We start from the raw sequence: 16,345 nt of genomic DNA, 5'->3' as shown, positions 1-16,345 counted from the left end.
CATGGGAGCCACGGGACGTCCTGCTGCAGGACGTTCCGGAAATGGTGAGGGAGTACGAAGCTCACCACGCACTGCCGACGCGAAGGTAGTGCGAGCGTGTGGTCACCTACAGCGCCCGAGGTCCCACGATCGTCGCGTTCCTCACGTGCCAAGAACTTGGCACGGAGATCCTTGAGACTCGCAGGTACACGAATCGTCGTATACCCGTTAAGGTCGCGGTCGCTCAAGCGCGCCGCACCCGGAAGACACAACGTGCACTGTTGGCCTTCGGGCACAGCGCATGAAATACCAGCGTCCACAGAAGATCTGTGGAGCTGCTCCAACCTCCCGCGCGTCGAGAATGTCTCGAAGCGTTCACGGGCGTGCTTAACCCGCTCACGGTAAGCAGCCGGCTTCTTGTTGAAGTTCTCAACAAAAGCATTCCAACTTTGACAAAGTGCCTGCCACTCAGGCACTTTGCTGCGAGAAGAGGTCTTCTTGCTGGAGAAGTATCGGAGCTCGTGAAAGAGTCCGATTTAGTAATCGCGCCTTTGATTCGTTAACGGATCAAAGTGCTGCTCCTCCGCCACAGCATCATCGTGGATCCCGCTGCATACGTACAGCGGAATTTCATTTGGAGGCATGGTGTTGCCCACACGGTCTGCGATCTCTGACGCAGACGGCATCCACGGATCGCGCGCTGCTCAGGCAGCGCGCGGAGAACTTGAAGACGCCACCTCACGCGGGGAGCTTAAAGCCCCAGCAGCAGAGAGCGGAGTGTCGCTCTCGCCGCGCGAACGCTTCGAGCTTGAAGCGTCCGAATCGTCCGAATCGTCTCCTTCACGAGGGCGTCTCGACCCGGCATGCGGGTCGAGACTATCGCTGTCGATAGACTCCTTGCACTTGCTAGAAGAGGCTTCGCCCTCTTCCATCTCCACGTCGCCGTCCTCGTCGTCAACGGCGTCGTTGACTACAGAGGAACCTTCGAGGACAATCTCCGGCTGGGTTGTCCCCGACGCGGCCTTTGCAGCGAGCGCGTCGCGCTTTGCCTGCTGGCACTCATGGTACTGAGCAACAGAGAGGCTACCCTCTGTTGCGGCGGCTGTCTTCTTCTGCGGCGAGCTCATTGCGGAATGAGCTCGAGTTTTCTTTCTCCCAACGTGAAGAATTGACGAATGGTCAATTTCCTGATTGACGTGCTGTGACTCGGCGCGTCTAACCTTGAGGGGGGATGGTGTAACAGGGTTACACGCACAAGTGGCTACAGTCACTTGTAACTCTAACAGACACGACGTCTGTTAGAGGTTCGAAGGACTTTCTCGACCTTGGTGTAGACACACCAAAGGCTACATACATTTACGACCACCACGATGGGTGGTCCATAGAGACTTAGGATTCCTATTGGCTGAGAGCAGCATCTCTTAGCCAATGAGCGACATGCATAGCATTGGAATTCTGCCAACCAGCCGTTGGCAGATTCCTATCTTAGAATATTACATTTAGAGGAAGTCAGAAACATAAAACAAAAATAGCAGTTCCCATTTTAACCCAAAACATTATTTGGATCGTTTATTTAGATTATCTATACTCGGAGGCCCGAGTATAATTAACTCTAAGTTAAACTAAGCTACGCTTCCTCACATACACGCGCACACGTGTAAGCTAAAGTAGTGAGCCAAAGTAGGCCCACTACACTCTCAGCAAGTGGTTGCGAGGAGCACAAGCAAACCCGTGCGGGGTGCCCGTGAAGCATGTCCGTGTAGGGGGACCCAGCAACCAGCAGGGCAGCGAACGAACCCGTCGTTGCGGCTTGGAGCTAGTTGTGTAGTGTGGGGTGCGGGCCCCCAAGACCACCTGCGTCACTGCCAGGAGCTATCTGTAGGCTACAGGCTGTAGCTTCACAGAGTATTGGACATGGCGAGCTTTGCGTAGCACGTATCCATGCAGGCAAGTTGAAGTGCACTCTCTTTTAGCAATTCTACCCTTCCCAGCTCTAACTCACTCGTAGTAATGGATGCAAGCGCTGACTTGGCGCTCTAAATCAGAGTGAAGCCGAGGACTTGGTGGCGTTTTTTTTGCGCTCGGTGCGATCTAAAGTGTAGCAATTTATCTAAACCCGCGATTCGCTTCCCGAGGCCTGTTTGATTAGCGTTTATCGTCGAGGCTAAATCGTGTCCCCCCACTTTAATGGCATCGACTCCTTCTCAGAAGGGGTCACTCCAGGTATTACGCAGTTAAGCGTGTCTATGGATCAAGAGAGGGTTGTTCAACCGAGGTTTTTTGCGGAGTTTTTGGCCCCGGGGAAATGATTCTAGATGTAAACCCTAACCGTTCATGTCTCCGATTAAGAGAGGAAAGAGAGGAAAGAGGAGTGATATTGCGCGTTCTAGTCGAACTTTCCGAAGTCGATTGATTGAATCGACCGAGCCAAATCGCCAGCAAACCGCCCGAGATTTTGATTTGACTTGAGTTTACTATGTACGCAATAAAGTACGAAATAAGAAGTCGCTCAGGCCATCTCGATCGATTCCAAAAGACTTGAAATTTGTATTCAGCGATTTCAACCCATATGGTAAACCGACCCGAATCGGCAATATTGGCCAGAATTCACAATAGAGTAAAGAGGAGTGATATTGCGCGTTCTAGTCGAACTTTCCGAAGTCGATTGATTGAATCGACCGAGCCAAATCGCCAGCAAACCGCCCGAGATTTTGATTTGACTTGAGTTTACTATGTACGCAATAAAGTACGAAATAAGAAGTCGCTCAGGCCATCTCGATCGATTCCAAAAGACTTGAAATTTGTATTCAGCGATTTCAACCCATATGGTAAACCGACCCGAATCGGCAATATTGGCCAGAATTCACAATAGAGTAAAGAGGAGTGATATTGCGCGTTCTAGTCGAACTTTCCGAAGTCGATTGATTGAATCGACCGAGCCAAATCGCCAGCAAACCGCCCGAGATTTTGATTTGACTTGAGTTTACTATGTACGCAATAAAGTACGAAATAAGAAGTCGCTCAGGCCATCTCGGTCGATTTCAAAAGACTTGAAATTTGTATTCAGCGATTTCAACCCATATGGTAAACCGACCCGAATCGGCAATATTGGCCAGAATTCACAATAGAGTAAAGAGGAGTGATATTGCGCGTTCTAGTCGAACTTTCCGAAGTCGATTGATTGAATCGACCGAGCCAAATCGCCAGCAAACCGCCCGAGATTTTGATTTGACTTGAGTTTACTATGTACGCAATAAAGTACGAAATAAGAAGTCGCTCAGGCCATCTCGGTCGATTTCAAAAGACTTGAAATTTGTATTCAGCGATTTCAACCCATATGGTAAACCGACCCGAATCGGCAATATTGGCCAGAATTCACAATAGAGTAAAGAGGAGTGATATTGCGCGTTCTAGTCGAACTTTCCGAAGTCGATTGATTGAATCGACCGAGCCAAATCGCCAGCAAACCGCCCGAGATTTTGATTTGACTTGAGTTTACTATGTACGCAATAAAGTACGAAATAAGAAGTCGCTCAGGCCATCTCGATCGATTTCAAAAGACTTGAAATTTGTATTCAGCGATTTCAACCCATATGGTAAACCGACCCGAATCGGCAATATTGGCCAGAATTCACAATAGAGTAAAGAGGAGTGATATTGCGCGTTCTAGTCGAACTTTCCGAAGTCGATTGATTGAATCGACCGAGCCAAATCGCCAGCAAACCGCCCGAGATTTTGATTTGACTTGAGTTTACTATGTACGCAATAAAGTACGAAATAAGAAGTCGCTCAGGCCATCTCGATCGATTCCAAAAGACTTGAAATTTGTATTCAGCGATTTCAACCCATATGGTAAACCGACCCGAATCGGCAATATTGGCCAGAATTCACAATAGAGTAAAGAGGAGTGATATTGCGCGTTCTAGTCGAACTTTCCGAAGTCGATTGATTGAATCGACCGAGCCAAATCGCCAGCAAACCGCCCGAGATTTTGATTTGACTTGAGTTTACTATGTACGCAATAAAGTACGAAATAAGAAGTCGCTCAGGCCATCTCGATCGATTTCAAAAGACTTGAAATTTGTATTCAGCGATTTCAACCCATATGGTAAACCGACCCGAATCGGCAATATTGGCCAGAATTCACAATAGAGTAAAGAGGAGTGATATTGCGCGTTCTAGTCGAACTTTCCGAAGTCGATTGATTGAATCGACCGAGCCAAATCGCCAGCAAACCGCCCGAGATTTTGATTTGACTTGAGTTTACTATGTACGCAATAAAGTACGAAATAAGAAGTCGCTCAGGCCATCTCGATCGATTCCAAAAGACTTGAAATTTGTATTCAGCGATTTCAACCCATATGGTAAACCGACCCGAATCGGCAATATTGGCCAGAATTCACAATAGAGTAAAGAGGAGTGATATTGCGCGTTCTAGTCGAACTTTCCGAAGTCGATTGATTGAATCGACCGAGCCAAATCGCCAGCAAACCGCCCGAGATTTTGATTTGACTTGAGTTTACTATGTACGCAATAAAGTACGAAATAAGAAGTCGCTCAGGCCATCTCGATCGATTCCAAAAGACTTGAAATTTGTATTCAGCGATTTCAACCCATATGGTAAACCGACCCGAATCGGCAATATTGGCCAGAATTCACAATAGAGTAAAGAGGAGTGATATTGCGCGTTCTAGTCGAACTTTCCGAAGTCGATTGATTGAATCGACCGAGCCAAATCGCCAGCAAACCGCCCGAGATTTTGATTTGACTTGAGTTTACTATGTACGCAATAAAGTACGAAATAAGAAGTCGCTCAGGCCATCTCGATCGATTCCAAAAGACTTGAAATTTGTATTCAGCGATTTCAACCCATATGGTAAACCGACCCGAATCGGCAATATTGGCCAGAATTCACAATAGAGTAAAGAGGAGTGATATTGCGCGTTCTAGTCGAACTTTCCGAAGTCGATTGATTGAATCGACCGAGCCAAATCGCCAGCAAACCGCCCGAGATTTTGATTTGACTTGAGTTTACTATGTACGCAATAAAGTACGAAATAAGAAGTCGCTCAGGCCATCTCGATCGATTTCAAAAGACTTGAAATTTGTATTCAGCGATTTCAACCCATATGGTAAACCGACCCGAATCGGCAATATTGGCCAGAATTCACAATAGAGTAAAGAGGAGTGATATTGCGCGTTCTAGTCGAACTTTCCGAAGTCGATTGATTGAATCGACCGAGCCAAATCGCCAGCAAACCGCCCGAGATTTTGATTTGACTTGAGTTTACTATGTACGCAATAAAGTACGAAATAAGAAGTCGCTCAGGCCATCTCGGTCGATTTCAAAAGACTTGAAATTTGTATTCAGCGATTTCAACCCATATGGTAAACCGACCCGAATCGGCAATATTGGCCAGAATTCACAATAGAGTAAAGAGGAGTGATATTGCGCGTTCTAGTCGAACTTTCCGAAGTCGATTGATTGAATCGACCGAGCCAAATCGCCAGCAAACCGCCCGAGATTTTGATTTGACTTGAGTTTACTATGTACGCAATAAAGTACGAAATAAGAAGTCGCTCAGGCCATCTCGGTCGATTTCAAAAGACTTGAAATTTGTATTCAGCGATTTCAACCCATATGGTAAACCGACCCGAATCGGCAATATTGGCCAGAATTCACAATAGATGATTATAATTGGGGACTTCGTCCCCAAAAACCGTTTCTGCATACGTGTAGCGTCAATTGAATTGAGCAATTGCAGCTAAACGCATTCTCGAATTCTCTATTATTAGTGATCAAATGCTCGAAGCGCTGCGCGTGTTCCTCGCCCTCGTGTGGTGGCGCATCTGCCACTTCCTGGCGCACAACCTCCATGTGCGCGGCCTCAAGCCTGCCAGCCAGTTCTTCCACAAGGTGGTGATCATCGGAGACGACTTCGCAGCGGGTGTCGGCGACTACATCACCGTGGGCAGCGCTGGCGGAGGCATCGCCCCGTACCTTAAAAAGATCGTTTCGCATGATGACAAGGCGAGTAGAGCACCAGCATCAGTGTGCAGTGGTGTTGCAATGCTACCATGCGTCTATACCAGAGCGCAGCGCACATAAACTAACAAGATACGTTGCGTCCCGTAGGTCCGCCACAATTGGGCCATCATCAATGCTGGAGTGCCTGGATCCACGACGGCCGACTGGCTCCTGTCATCGCCCAAGAAGGTAAGTGTTGCGATACTGGAGCAGTACCGCATATTTACAGCTCGCAGCTTGCAGCGATCGGACCTGACTTGACAACCGCAACACGTCATACACGAGTTAGTACTTCAACAACGTGTTTACCTCGAGAGCCATGGCCGACGCATCGATCGTGATCATCATCCTCGGATCCGATGAGATCAGGTGAGGAAATAACGAGCACTCCATTTGCAAGTGCGGCCGACCTTGACATTGTTGTTTCCTGTCATAGAAACCCGGATGCTGCTGGGCACGAGATGAAGCGCAACCTTGTGGAAATCTGTGATACGCTCCGGAAGAAGGGCAAGCAGGTGTGCTTGGCCACTGTGGCGAGCCCCGACCCGACTGCCGCCGAGACAGACAGCGCCAGCTCGACGCTCAACACCGCACTGGAGCACTTCTGCACGAGGTACGAGGAGTTCGCATTGCCACACTCGGCACGGATAGATGCGAGCGACTAACTGACACAATGGGTGTGCAATTGTGACTAGCACGTCGACGGAAGACGCTCCGGTCATTCTCGGTCCCCGTCTCGACACGTATGCCTTCCGTCGCGAGAGTGCGCTTTGGATCGACAAGTACCGCTTCAATTCGCAGGTACGAGATGAACTTTGTAGCCACCTCGGCTTCGCTTTGAAGTTAGATGTAGCTAACCACCGGGTCTTGTTTGATCGCTCGCCACTCTGTACTTCGTCCATGTAGTCATACCGACAGCTAGCTCGCAACACCGCGGACTTTTTGATCCCCATGATGACGGCTGTGGAGTGGACTACTTGGAAAGAGCAGCTCGGCCGCGTCACCTACGACAAGGCCTTGTACGACTAAAGCTCCACACGCACGACTGCATTTTGCTCCAGCAAGTACAGCCACTATGCCAGCATTTCGCGAACAGCGTCGTCAGCTTCCTTGCCTCCTCTTCGCGAGCCTTCGCGGGTTGGCTGGCTGACTGGCTGCTCTCGCGCTTGCGTCCGTCCATCATCCAGATAAGATAACATTAAAACCACAGGAAACACGCGAGCTTTCTTTTTCTTTGGATTTGGGAATTGTCGTTTCTTCGCCGCCTTCGCTTCTCTCTCGCGAAGCTGGTGTGAGCTGCTCGTCGCCCCACCGCGGCCTGCACAAAGTGTTCACGTTTTCATCGCCAACGACTACGCTTCGTCATTTCATCAAGACTCCATGTTGGTGTCTTGAGCTGGCTCCGCCTCCGTCTTGGTAGCGGCGGCGTTTTCTTGCGTCGGCTTGGCAGCCCAGTACTCCTCCATCTGACGGTCGAGCTGCACTGCCTTCGGATCGGGGCCCTTGCCAGCTTCGTGCCAGTACTCGTCCATCTCCATGTCGAGGTCTTCTCCGCTAGGAGGCTTGGACTTGCCGTCTCCGCGCCCTCCGCGCACTCCGCGACCTCCGCGGCCTCCACGGCCGCCACGCCCCGCGCCCCTGCCTCCGTTCTGCTGCGGGGCCGCGTTCTTGTTCGTGGGCGGCTTGTTCTGGTTGCCCTTGGGCTTGGTGTCCTGCTGCACGAGGCCCTTCCTGTGCTTGCCGACGACCTGCTGGCGCTTGTTGCGGTTGTTCTGGGCGACCTGCTGCAGCTTTTGCTGCTGTTGTTGCTGGATCTGCTTTTTGGTGGGGGCGGGCGTCTTGCCGTTCTTCTTCTTGCCTCCAGCCACGCGCAGCACCGGCTGAGCGGCCTTGCCCTTCTTGGGCTGCACCTTGACCACCGTCACCTGGTGCTGCGGCTTCTTCTGCTGCGTCGGACGCGGCGCCGTCTCCTCGGCCAAGTGCGTGAAGCGGCTGGACAGCGGCATGGACGACACGCCGATCACGGCGCGCGGCGCCTTCTTGCTCTGCGGCGGTAGTTGCTGCTGCTGGTGGTGGTTGATCTTGCGCTGGCCGCGGATGGACGCGCGCGCAGCTCCGGGTCGTCGGTACATGTCCGTCTTCTGCTCTTGCTTGGCTTGACTTTGGCTTCTAGCTTTCGATACTGCGCCAAAAAACCCTGATGGGAGATTTCGTACTTAACGGGATTCCGCGTTTTTGCCAAAACCGCCCGACGCCCCATACAGGAGTGTCGGCGATGGAGGAGGCGCTGGCGACCCAAGTACAGCTCTACCTGGACGCCTACGTGTACGAGAACGCGCGGTTTCTAGCAGAGCGGCTTGTTGCGCATGTAAGCCTCGATTCCCAGTGCTTTTGGCGCAGAGGAATCCGCGCTACAGCTGGTTACAGGATCGTATCATTGCCTTTTTGACACATTTCTGCCGTTTTCGACAGCACCCGAGCGAGGAGAACACGCTGCTGCTGGCCACGTGCTACTACCGCAATGGGCAGGCGGCTCGAGCTTCGGCAGTCCTGAGCGGCTGCACCAGGCTTGAGAACCGCTACCTGCTGGCCTGCTGCTGCTTCGAGCAGGGAAAGCTGGTCGAGGCGGAGAACGCGCTGCTCGGGGGCGAGAACTGCCACATCGATGATGTTGACGCAATGGAGAACGTGCCGGCTGGAGCGGCTGGGTTGTATTTGTTAGGGCGCGTCTGCAGACGCGGGAACAGGAGGCAGCAGGCCGTTGCCTGCTTTGTTAAGAGGTGGGGACTTCCTGTCGGTAGCGCGTGAGTTGATAACTTGCATTGACCAATGCTGTTGAATGTATGGCTTGGCCAGCTTGGAGACAGACCCGTTCATGTGGTCGGCGTACGAGCAATTGTGCGAGCTGGGAGCAAACCTCGAAGCGTCGAGGTTTTTCGGCGCAGAGAACTATTTCAACAGCGTCGGGTCGACAGTTGAAGCGAGTGGTGAACCCGATTCGAGACCGGAAATGAGCGGGAAAAGCCATAGAGGCGAGCTGCGCTTTGGTGAGGAGGAGGAGTATTATCGCGACGACAACAATGCGGAAGATCGATCCACAGACCGGAAATTTGCGACCCCAGAACCCCCACCGCATATTGGACTCGCTACGCCCAAGAGCGTAATAAACCCGGTATCCAGCGCGTCTCGACCGTTGTCGTTTAAAACGCCAAACGTGAGCGGTAACGATGGCACCAACGTCCACACAGCAACCGTTGTGAAGAAGCCACGGGTAACCGAGGATATTGGAGCCCCTGCACGACAGAGGAAAACCCACCGGAGGCCTCTCGCTGACAGCGACGAAAAGTTTCGAGCTCATCCAAGGTTATCATTCTCCGCTGCTGGGTTCGATGATTCACCGCTGGTAAGGACATTTGCTACTGACGATTGGAACGTATACTGAGCCACTAACTTGAAACCCTCTCCTCCTTTTGCTTTGTTTTGCGTAGAATCCATCGAAATTATCGTTGGGCTCTCCGACGTCTCCCTTGCCTACCCGACTTTTTTATCAGGACAAGACACCGGTTGTTGGTTCCTCCCGTAACAGAGTGCCATCACACCAGGCGCGTGGCCGGCACGAGCTTTTGCGTCTGCTTAGCTCGTTTGGCTCTATTTATCAGAAGTTAAGTGTGTACATGTGCCGAGAAGCCCTGGAAATGCTGGAGCGGCTTCCTCCTTCTCAGCACGCGTCCGGTTGGGCACAGCAGCAGATAGGCCGTGCATATTTCGAGATGGCTGACTACGTTCGGGCGCATGAGGTGTTTTGCGCCTTGCACAGAGCGGAGCTTCATCGGATGGAAGGTCTCGATCTGTACTCGACGACTCTGTGGCATCTCAAAAAGGAGGTGGAGTTGTCGTACTTGGCCCAACAAGCCACAGACTTTGACAAATTATCGTGTGAAGCCTGGTGCGTGGCGGGTAACTGTTTCAGCCTCCAGAAAGAGCACGATACAGCGCTGGCCTTCTTTCAGCGGGTGCGTTCCCTATGAGCAGTATTGGTGGTGTGGTAACTCATTGACGACACTGACGCGTTTTGTTGTTCGGTCGACCAGGCGATTCAATTGGACCCATCGTTTACTTACGCCTACACGTTGTCAGGTCACGAGTACGTGGCGAATGAGGATTTCGAGAAAGCGGTGAATTGCTATCGGCACGCAATTCGCGCTGATTCACGGCATTACAACGCCTGGTACGGCCTCGGCACGATCTACTACCGACAAGAGAAGTTCGAGTTTGCTGAGTACCATTTCAGACGCGCGCTGGAGATCAATCCTCGAAGCTCGCTGTTGCACTGCTTCCTCGGTATGGTTCTGCATGCTACTCACCGATACGACGAAGCGCTGGATACACTGGCCATCGCTGCCGAGCTGCAACCGCTGAACCCTCAAGCCCGGTTCCAGCGCGCCAACGTCTTGATCACCCAGCAGCGGTTTGAGGAGGCGCTGGAAGAGCTCCATGCCGTGAAGAACTTTGCGCCTCGCGAGTCCTCCGTGCACTTCATGATGGGCAAAGTAGCCAAAAAGCTGGGCCGCATCGAGGAAGCGATGAAGTGTTTCACGTTGGCGCTGCACTTCCACCCCAAGGACAACAATCAGATCAAGGTAGCCATCGACAAGATCAACGAGCCCGATCACGACGACGACGACCGCATGTAGCACCCCACCAATAAGTAATAGCTTCGAACAGCAAGCCCCCAGATAGATAACAAACAACATATCAACGAGCACGCTGCTTCCCTCACTACATCGCGGCCACATAAACATGGTAGCCGATCGACCATTGGCCGTTTGTCCCCATTTTGGCGACACGAGCGAAGATGGCGCCGCTCACCGCGACAGCCGACGCGCGGCAGCTGCTGCATCAGCTCACGCAATTCCAAGATGCGAGCGACGCGCTGACCCGCCTCTTCGAAGGGTTCTCGGCGCAAGATTCCAGCCGCTGCGCCGTGTTGCTGCAGCTTCTGCACTGGCAGAGCACGCCGGCTTCCTGCAGTCTCGAGGAGGTGCTGGACGACTTGAAATCCAGCGATGACGACGACACCCGCTTGGCGGTGCGCGGCGACATGGAGCTCACGGTGCTGGGCAAACCCGCGCTGATGTTTGCCACCTCCATCTATGACGAGGAGTTGGCGCTGCTGATCTGGGAGGGCTTCATCCAGTTCCACGCGCGCTACCCGGAGTTTGATCTGACGCGCCAAGTGCTGGACAATTCGGCCGACTCGCTGGGGTTTTCGGCTTTGCACTATGCCACGGAGGCACGGATGGACGATTTCTTGAGAGCAGTGTGCAAGGATCTGAGGGAAGAGAAGACGGCGCACCTTGTTGGTTGCGTGGTGACGCAAGACGTGACCTTGCCGGTGAACACTGCCCAGAACATGGGCAAAAACATTGCCAGCGGAGGCTGCTCGCTGCTTCATCTTGCAGCGAAGAAGGGTGAGCTGGAGATCGTGAAGTTGCTCCTTAAACCACCGATGCTGTTGGACCCCAAGACGCTGCGTGATTGGGACGGAAACTCACCTGCTCGTGTCGCCGCTATCCACGGTCACAACGAGGTCGCGGCGTTTTTGGAGGTACGAAAGGCTACACGAGTGCTGCTGTCATTGACGTGCGATCTAATGGACATGGCTTATGCTGCTCATGTTGGTTAAAACAGGATATCACTGGTGAGGTGCCGCTAAGTACTTCAGACGTGGATGAGCTGCGAGCCACGCGCGAAGAGATGGCCAGAGAGCGATACTTATCACATTTGGAGCCCCAAGAATCCATGCTAGAGCCGTTGGTGTTTTCAAATATCTGGACGCTTGAAGAGACCACTCTTGTTCGAGACGAGGTGAATCGCTTGGCTGCTGAACAGGGTTGGTGCAAGGAGCGACATGCGTCCTACCAGACCACCGACATGCCCTGCCACCACGTTGCCGGGCTTAACTCGTGGGTGCGAGCAACCTTGGCCGATAGGCTGTTCCCGCAAATCGCGAAACGCTACAAACTGCCGAAGTCCAAGCGACTGCTCTTCCGAGACCTCTTTTTCGTCAAGTACGAGGCGCGGAAGGGTGAACGCTCTGAACTCGCACTTCACCGTGATGGATCCGTGTTGTCATTTAATCTGCTGCTTAACTCGGCTGATGACTTTACCGGAGGTGGCACCTACTTCGATGCCACGAAGCATACCGTGCATATTACGCAGGGGGATGCTGCAGTACACAGCGGCAAGGTTCTTCATGCTGGTGCACCCGTGGTCTCAGGCATACGTCAAATTCTTGTGGGTTTTCTTGACGTTGCTGACTGCGTGTACTAAACCCTTGTGGGGTCACAGGCGGTGGAATTGGATGCCTTCGATGGGGGTGTCTCCTTCAAGTACGTACAGCCGCGGGCACCAATGCTTTTCGTCGTAAACTTCGTCGTCGAGTGACATTTGAATGGAGAGGGTAGCTTTGGCCTACGATCAGCACGCATTAGCAACTCTGAGCCTCGCTCAATAGAGCCACAAGAAATAGAGTCACATTTTCCTTACCCGTTCGAGTTCAAAGAAGAGCAAGCGATCTCCCCAGATCTTGTCGTACGTATTTCCCATCATCTACAGGAAGAGAAGTGGAGTTAGAGGAGCTACACATGGGTAACGGTAAAATGCAAGACGTACAGCAATTAAAAGATTCAGGAGCATGATCGTGCCGATGACCACGAAAGAGAGGAAGAGCAGTATAGCCAGCAGTCCACCCTCATATATGCTGTCCCAATCCCATGACCCTAAACTGATATTGAAGGTCGTAGTGAGGGCGGAAAAGTAGCTTTTGCATCCTTCAAGCTAGAAAACAGACACAAGAACGCTTAGAATCAAATGTTTCGACCGGCAAGATGGCATTCGCGATAGTTACCTGAAGAATAAAGAAAGCAAAAGCGAATCCTCCCAAGAACACACTGAATACAATGACGAACACCAGAATGTCGGAGAACATCTACAAAGCACAATGACGGCCGATGTTACCTTTGAAGTTTCAAACCAAACGTTCACTTCGTTTCAAACCTTTGCGATCATGCGAACAAATGGTCCAAGTGCTCTCGTGCCTCGCGCAAACTGAATCCACTTTACGAAGATTTGTGGCCCAACGATCGCCATCAACGTGATGCGAAAACTGTACCTTCGACGAACGTTAAAGCTGTACAGCGACTCCTGATAGACGATAAGTCTAAAGTCCTCCTGATCAAAGTCTTTTAGAACACGTAGTGCATCGTTATTACGAAGTAGTTAGCTTTGGTGAATAAAAACATCGTTTGCATACCTGGCAAGATCAGTTCGAGGACTTCAGCAACCAGCAGCAACCATACACAAGAAATCTGGACTAGATCGAACCAATTCCAGCCATCTCGAAGGTACACTCGAAGGCTCCCACACTCGCGATATGCCTGATACTGTAAAGATTCAATGAGTGAATAACTGCGCCAACGTACGCTGGGACATAGCTGCAAACCTACCTCTTGAATTGTATAGTTCGCGTTGATCACCGAGTATACGAGTCGCGCTGCATCACGAATGTATTCCATGTACCCTACATCCTCAGTGAATATGTTGTTCCGGTAGCCGCCTAGGGGCATACCTACAAATGTATCCCCAACACGCAAGTATCTAAAGACAGTTGTCAGTTCTCCGTAATACCTTCTTTTGCAGCTTCCGATCGAGAATACGTACGTGGCAACAAATACTGCGACAAAGTACACAGCATATACTTTGAATTCCGAGCGAAATGTTTGCCGAGTGAATGAATTCCATCTTGTAGGAAAAACGAGGTAAATCAGTATTTCGTTGAACAGGGTATATTTCACCGAGTGCACATACATGTACAGTACGTACTTGTGATCCAATAGTTGTCGGAACCACGGGTGGAAAATGAGATCCTTGCATTCTGTCTATTGCACAACGTTAGATTGATAAACCAGCAAATATAGGTTTGATCTATTCCATGCGTACCTGCACGATCATCCAAAGTGTGGGGCTATGACGCCCGCGAAACTCTGCATGGTCATACACGTACTCGTACAGAATTCCCTTGGGCTCACAAACAATCTTCTCCATATGTCCAGCCTCATTTTCAGTCACTGTGAACACGTGCTGCACACTCAGCACGCTTCTCACGCGTCGCAGGAACTTCCAAACTTTCTTCAAAATCTTTCGCAAGCGGTCTAGCGCTTGCATGACTGGCCCTCGTTTTCGCTTGCGTCTAGGCGAACGACTGCCTTTTACTTGGCCTTTCATTTGAACAATCAGTGCATCTCTTTTTTCTTCAAATGTCTTGAGCTGATTGCTGACTATCCAGCGTTGGTTGCGCTCGCGAACGCGCTTGAGCATGCTGCAGCGGAATAGTGGATTTCGGAACGAATCCATGGCCAAAACGGCCGCTTCGGGGACATTCTGGATTAGGAGGTGAAATAACTTGCTTCTCTCGTGCAGTTCTCGCGCTTTGTTCATTTCCGAAGGAGCAACATGTTCCGAGGCAACAAGTATTCCTAGCGTATTTGGCGGTAAAATCGAATACCCGGGAGCCGAACGAAAGAACACGATATCTCGACGATCCCGAGTGCACAGGAACGGAGAAGCGAGCAAACCGTCAATTGTCGAGCATGTGCTATCATTTGCGGCACCGACGGCATCGTGTCGGACATTGGACCTTCCTGGTGCACTTTCGGGTGACACAGCTGCAGCACCCCCAGCCAGAGTTTTGTATTGCGGTAGATGGCTGTTTCCATTAGGTGGACGCTTGTGCTGTACCATGGCTCCAGATCGAAAGTTCAATAGCTTGGCTTTCGCTTTGCCATCGGGGGATTCCACGAATGTCCCTCGCAGGGCAGTACCAGTGAGTGTCGTGAGCGACACATAGCGTGAAATTCGTACGTCCGCGTGATGCTCCACAAAGTGAATACAAACTCCGTGACGCTGGCTAGCGATGGCAAAGTGCAGTCTGTGCACAGTAGTTAGTTCAACAGAGCGCATGAGTACATTATCGCACGTCATAAAAGTGTTAGAACTACGTACGGGGTTTCTCCGGATTTGTTTTGAGCGTTGATATTGGCACCGTTTGCCAACAGAATTTTGCATAGTGTGAGATGGCCACCCTCCGCCGCATAATGCAGAGGGGTATTACCGGCAGCGTCTTTCGAGAGGACCAGCGGGTGTCCGCAAATTTGAAGCAGGTCCTGTAGCGTAATAGCATCTTCGTTCAACTTATCAAGCGAATCGGAAAACCGAGCGAAAGATACCCCAACATCCGCCACGAGCGCTCTCATCTCAGCATCCGATTCGCTCACCAAGCGCTTCGCTCTGCGCATTTCGAGAATCAACTCCAGCAGATGACTGAGCTGCATAAAGCTGTACTTTTGGTACGGGGAATTCATCGGATGCTCATTCCAATGCATGATCAGTTCCTTGACCAGGTCTGTGTACCCCCGTTGAGTTGCCACGTGCATGACGGTGTATCTATTCAAATCACATAACAATAAAAAATATGTCAACAAAACATCAAAGCAGAAGCTGCAAGCGGCATCATACTGTGCTAGTCCGTGTGGCTGCAACAGATCCAATCCATCGTTGGCTTCGTTTCGCAAGATCCGAAGAATTTTGGGGAGATTCGGCTCCGCGAGTCGAAGAACACCGCTTTCTGTTGTTATCGGTCCAGGAAGGAGCGGTCTGCACCGGCAGCACTCGTCAAACAGCAATCTGCTCTGCAGAGCCAGGTGCTGTTTATCTCGTTTTTCCAGAAGGAGGTGCATCCTGTAGTACCTCCGCATTGCCTTGTTGATCTTGGCCGCCGCCCAGCCCTCTGGTCGTTCATCCTGACCGAGTCGAAACTGACCAGCAAGGAATTTCCTCAGGTAGTGCCCGCCTTGCATCATTCGGGTCGGACTCTCCTTGATCTCCTTCTTCCTCGACTGGGTGTTGGGGTGGGGGCGGGCGTGCTGCGCCCGAATGGGCTCCTGTCTTAGATGCAGACGCGGAGGTCGCTTGCGCACGTCCTCTAGGATCACCTGCTTGTGCTGTTTCTTCTTGTAGGCGCGGCTCTCCTGCTCAGCATGGGGCACACACAACCAGTCAGGGCTCAATGAGCTGCAAGATGTTCTCTTGTAGCACATTGAAGGGAGCACCTTGATATGTGCCCTGTACTCCTCCATAACCTTGTCCCGTGGAGTTGGAGCGCCCGGGGGCAGCGCGTGCACAGCATAGCGCCTCGCACTGTCCTCCATCGTATCGGGCTTTGGCGTCCCCTCGTGTTGAAGTAGTAGTGGATACATTTACTCTGTAACTGTACCGATA

The 16,345-nt window shown here is 51.5% G+C and overlaps 8 protein-coding genes across 8 annotated transcripts; 4 read left to right on the top strand and 4 right to left on the bottom strand.

The window, feature by feature from the left end:
• Positions 1-17: 17 nt before the first annotated feature.
• Positions 18-1,106, bottom strand: PHYSODRAFT_321845 (hypothetical protein; the record flags this gene model as incomplete). Its single annotated transcript, XM_009517146.1, has 3 exons — positions 18-480; positions 544-649; positions 722-1,106. Coding segments are annotated over 3 exons (954 nt in total), but the record flags the coding sequence as incomplete, so codon positions are not given.
• A 4,676-nt stretch (positions 1,107-5,782) lies between these two features.
• On the top strand, positions 5,783-6,380 carry PHYSODRAFT_476179 (hypothetical protein; the record flags this gene model as incomplete). The annotated part of the gene is made up of 3 exons (XM_009517145.1): positions 5,783-5,992; positions 6,116-6,196; positions 6,297-6,380. 3 exons carry the CDS (start codon positions 5,783-5,785, stop codon positions 6,378-6,380), a joined length of 375 nt encoding a protein of 124 aa, XP_009515440.1.
• An 88-nt stretch (positions 6,381-6,468) lies between these two features.
• On the top strand, positions 6,469-7,036 carry PHYSODRAFT_474922 (hypothetical protein; the record flags this gene model as incomplete). Its single annotated transcript, XM_009517144.1, has 3 exons — positions 6,469-6,620; positions 6,703-6,808; positions 6,914-7,036. 3 exons carry the CDS (start codon positions 6,469-6,471, stop codon positions 7,034-7,036), a joined length of 381 nt encoding a protein of 126 aa, XP_009515439.1.
• Positions 7,037-7,377: 341 nt separating this feature from the next.
• Positions 7,378-8,139, bottom strand: PHYSODRAFT_466952 (hypothetical protein; the record flags this gene model as incomplete). The annotated part of the gene is made up of 1 exon (XM_009517143.1): positions 7,378-8,139. The coding sequence occupies one exon, from the start codon at positions 8,137-8,139 to the stop codon at positions 7,378-7,380; it is 762 nt and encodes a 253-aa protein (XP_009515438.1).
• Positions 8,140-8,270: 131 nt separating this feature from the next.
• PHYSODRAFT_554422 (hypothetical protein) lies at positions 8,271-10,701 on the top strand (the record flags this gene model as incomplete). Its single annotated transcript, XM_009517142.1, has 7 exons — positions 8,271-8,375; positions 8,480-8,787; positions 8,864-8,974; positions 9,038-9,410; positions 9,496-9,570; positions 9,628-10,020; positions 10,099-10,701. Exons 1-7 carry the CDS (start codon positions 8,283-8,285, stop codon positions 10,699-10,701), a joined length of 1,956 nt encoding a protein of 651 aa, XP_009515437.1. The 5' UTR covers positions 8,271-8,282.
• A 161-nt stretch (positions 10,702-10,862) lies between these two features.
• PHYSODRAFT_469968 (hypothetical protein) lies at positions 10,863-12,340 on the top strand (the record flags this gene model as incomplete). Its single annotated transcript, XM_009517141.1, has 2 exons — positions 10,863-11,615; positions 11,699-12,340. The coding sequence occupies 2 exons, from the start codon at positions 10,863-10,865 to the stop codon at positions 12,338-12,340; spliced, it is 1,395 nt and encodes a 464-aa protein (XP_009515436.1).
• A 12-nt stretch (positions 12,341-12,352) lies between these two features.
• PHYSODRAFT_309078 (hypothetical protein) lies at positions 12,353-12,998 on the bottom strand (the record flags this gene model as incomplete). Its single annotated transcript, XM_009517140.1, has 4 exons — positions 12,353-12,481; positions 12,557-12,619; positions 12,683-12,847; positions 12,918-12,998. The coding sequence occupies 4 exons, from the start codon at positions 12,996-12,998 to the stop codon at positions 12,353-12,355; spliced, it is 438 nt and encodes a 145-aa protein (XP_009515435.1).
• A 76-nt stretch (positions 12,999-13,074) lies between these two features.
• Positions 13,075-15,822, bottom strand: PHYSODRAFT_309077 (hypothetical protein; the record flags this gene model as incomplete). The annotated part of the gene is made up of 9 exons (XM_009517139.1): positions 13,075-13,107; positions 13,151-13,251; positions 13,323-13,452; positions 13,516-13,666; positions 13,730-13,810; positions 13,892-13,947; positions 14,009-14,996; positions 15,071-15,511; positions 15,584-15,822. 9 exons carry the CDS (start codon positions 15,820-15,822, stop codon positions 13,075-13,077), a joined length of 2,220 nt encoding a protein of 739 aa, XP_009515434.1.
• Between the last annotated feature and the right edge of the window lie 523 nt (positions 15,823-16,345).

This window comes from Phytophthora sojae, assembly GCF_000149755.1.
Source record: "Phytophthora sojae unplaced genomic scaffold PHYSOscaffold_1, whole genome shotgun sequence".
NCBI classification, from domain to species: Eukaryota; Oomycota; class Peronosporomycetes; order Peronosporales; family Peronosporaceae; genus Phytophthora; species Phytophthora sojae.
The sequence above is the reverse complement of the archived record's forward strand: the minus strand, read 5'-3'. Positions and strand labels throughout refer to the sequence as shown.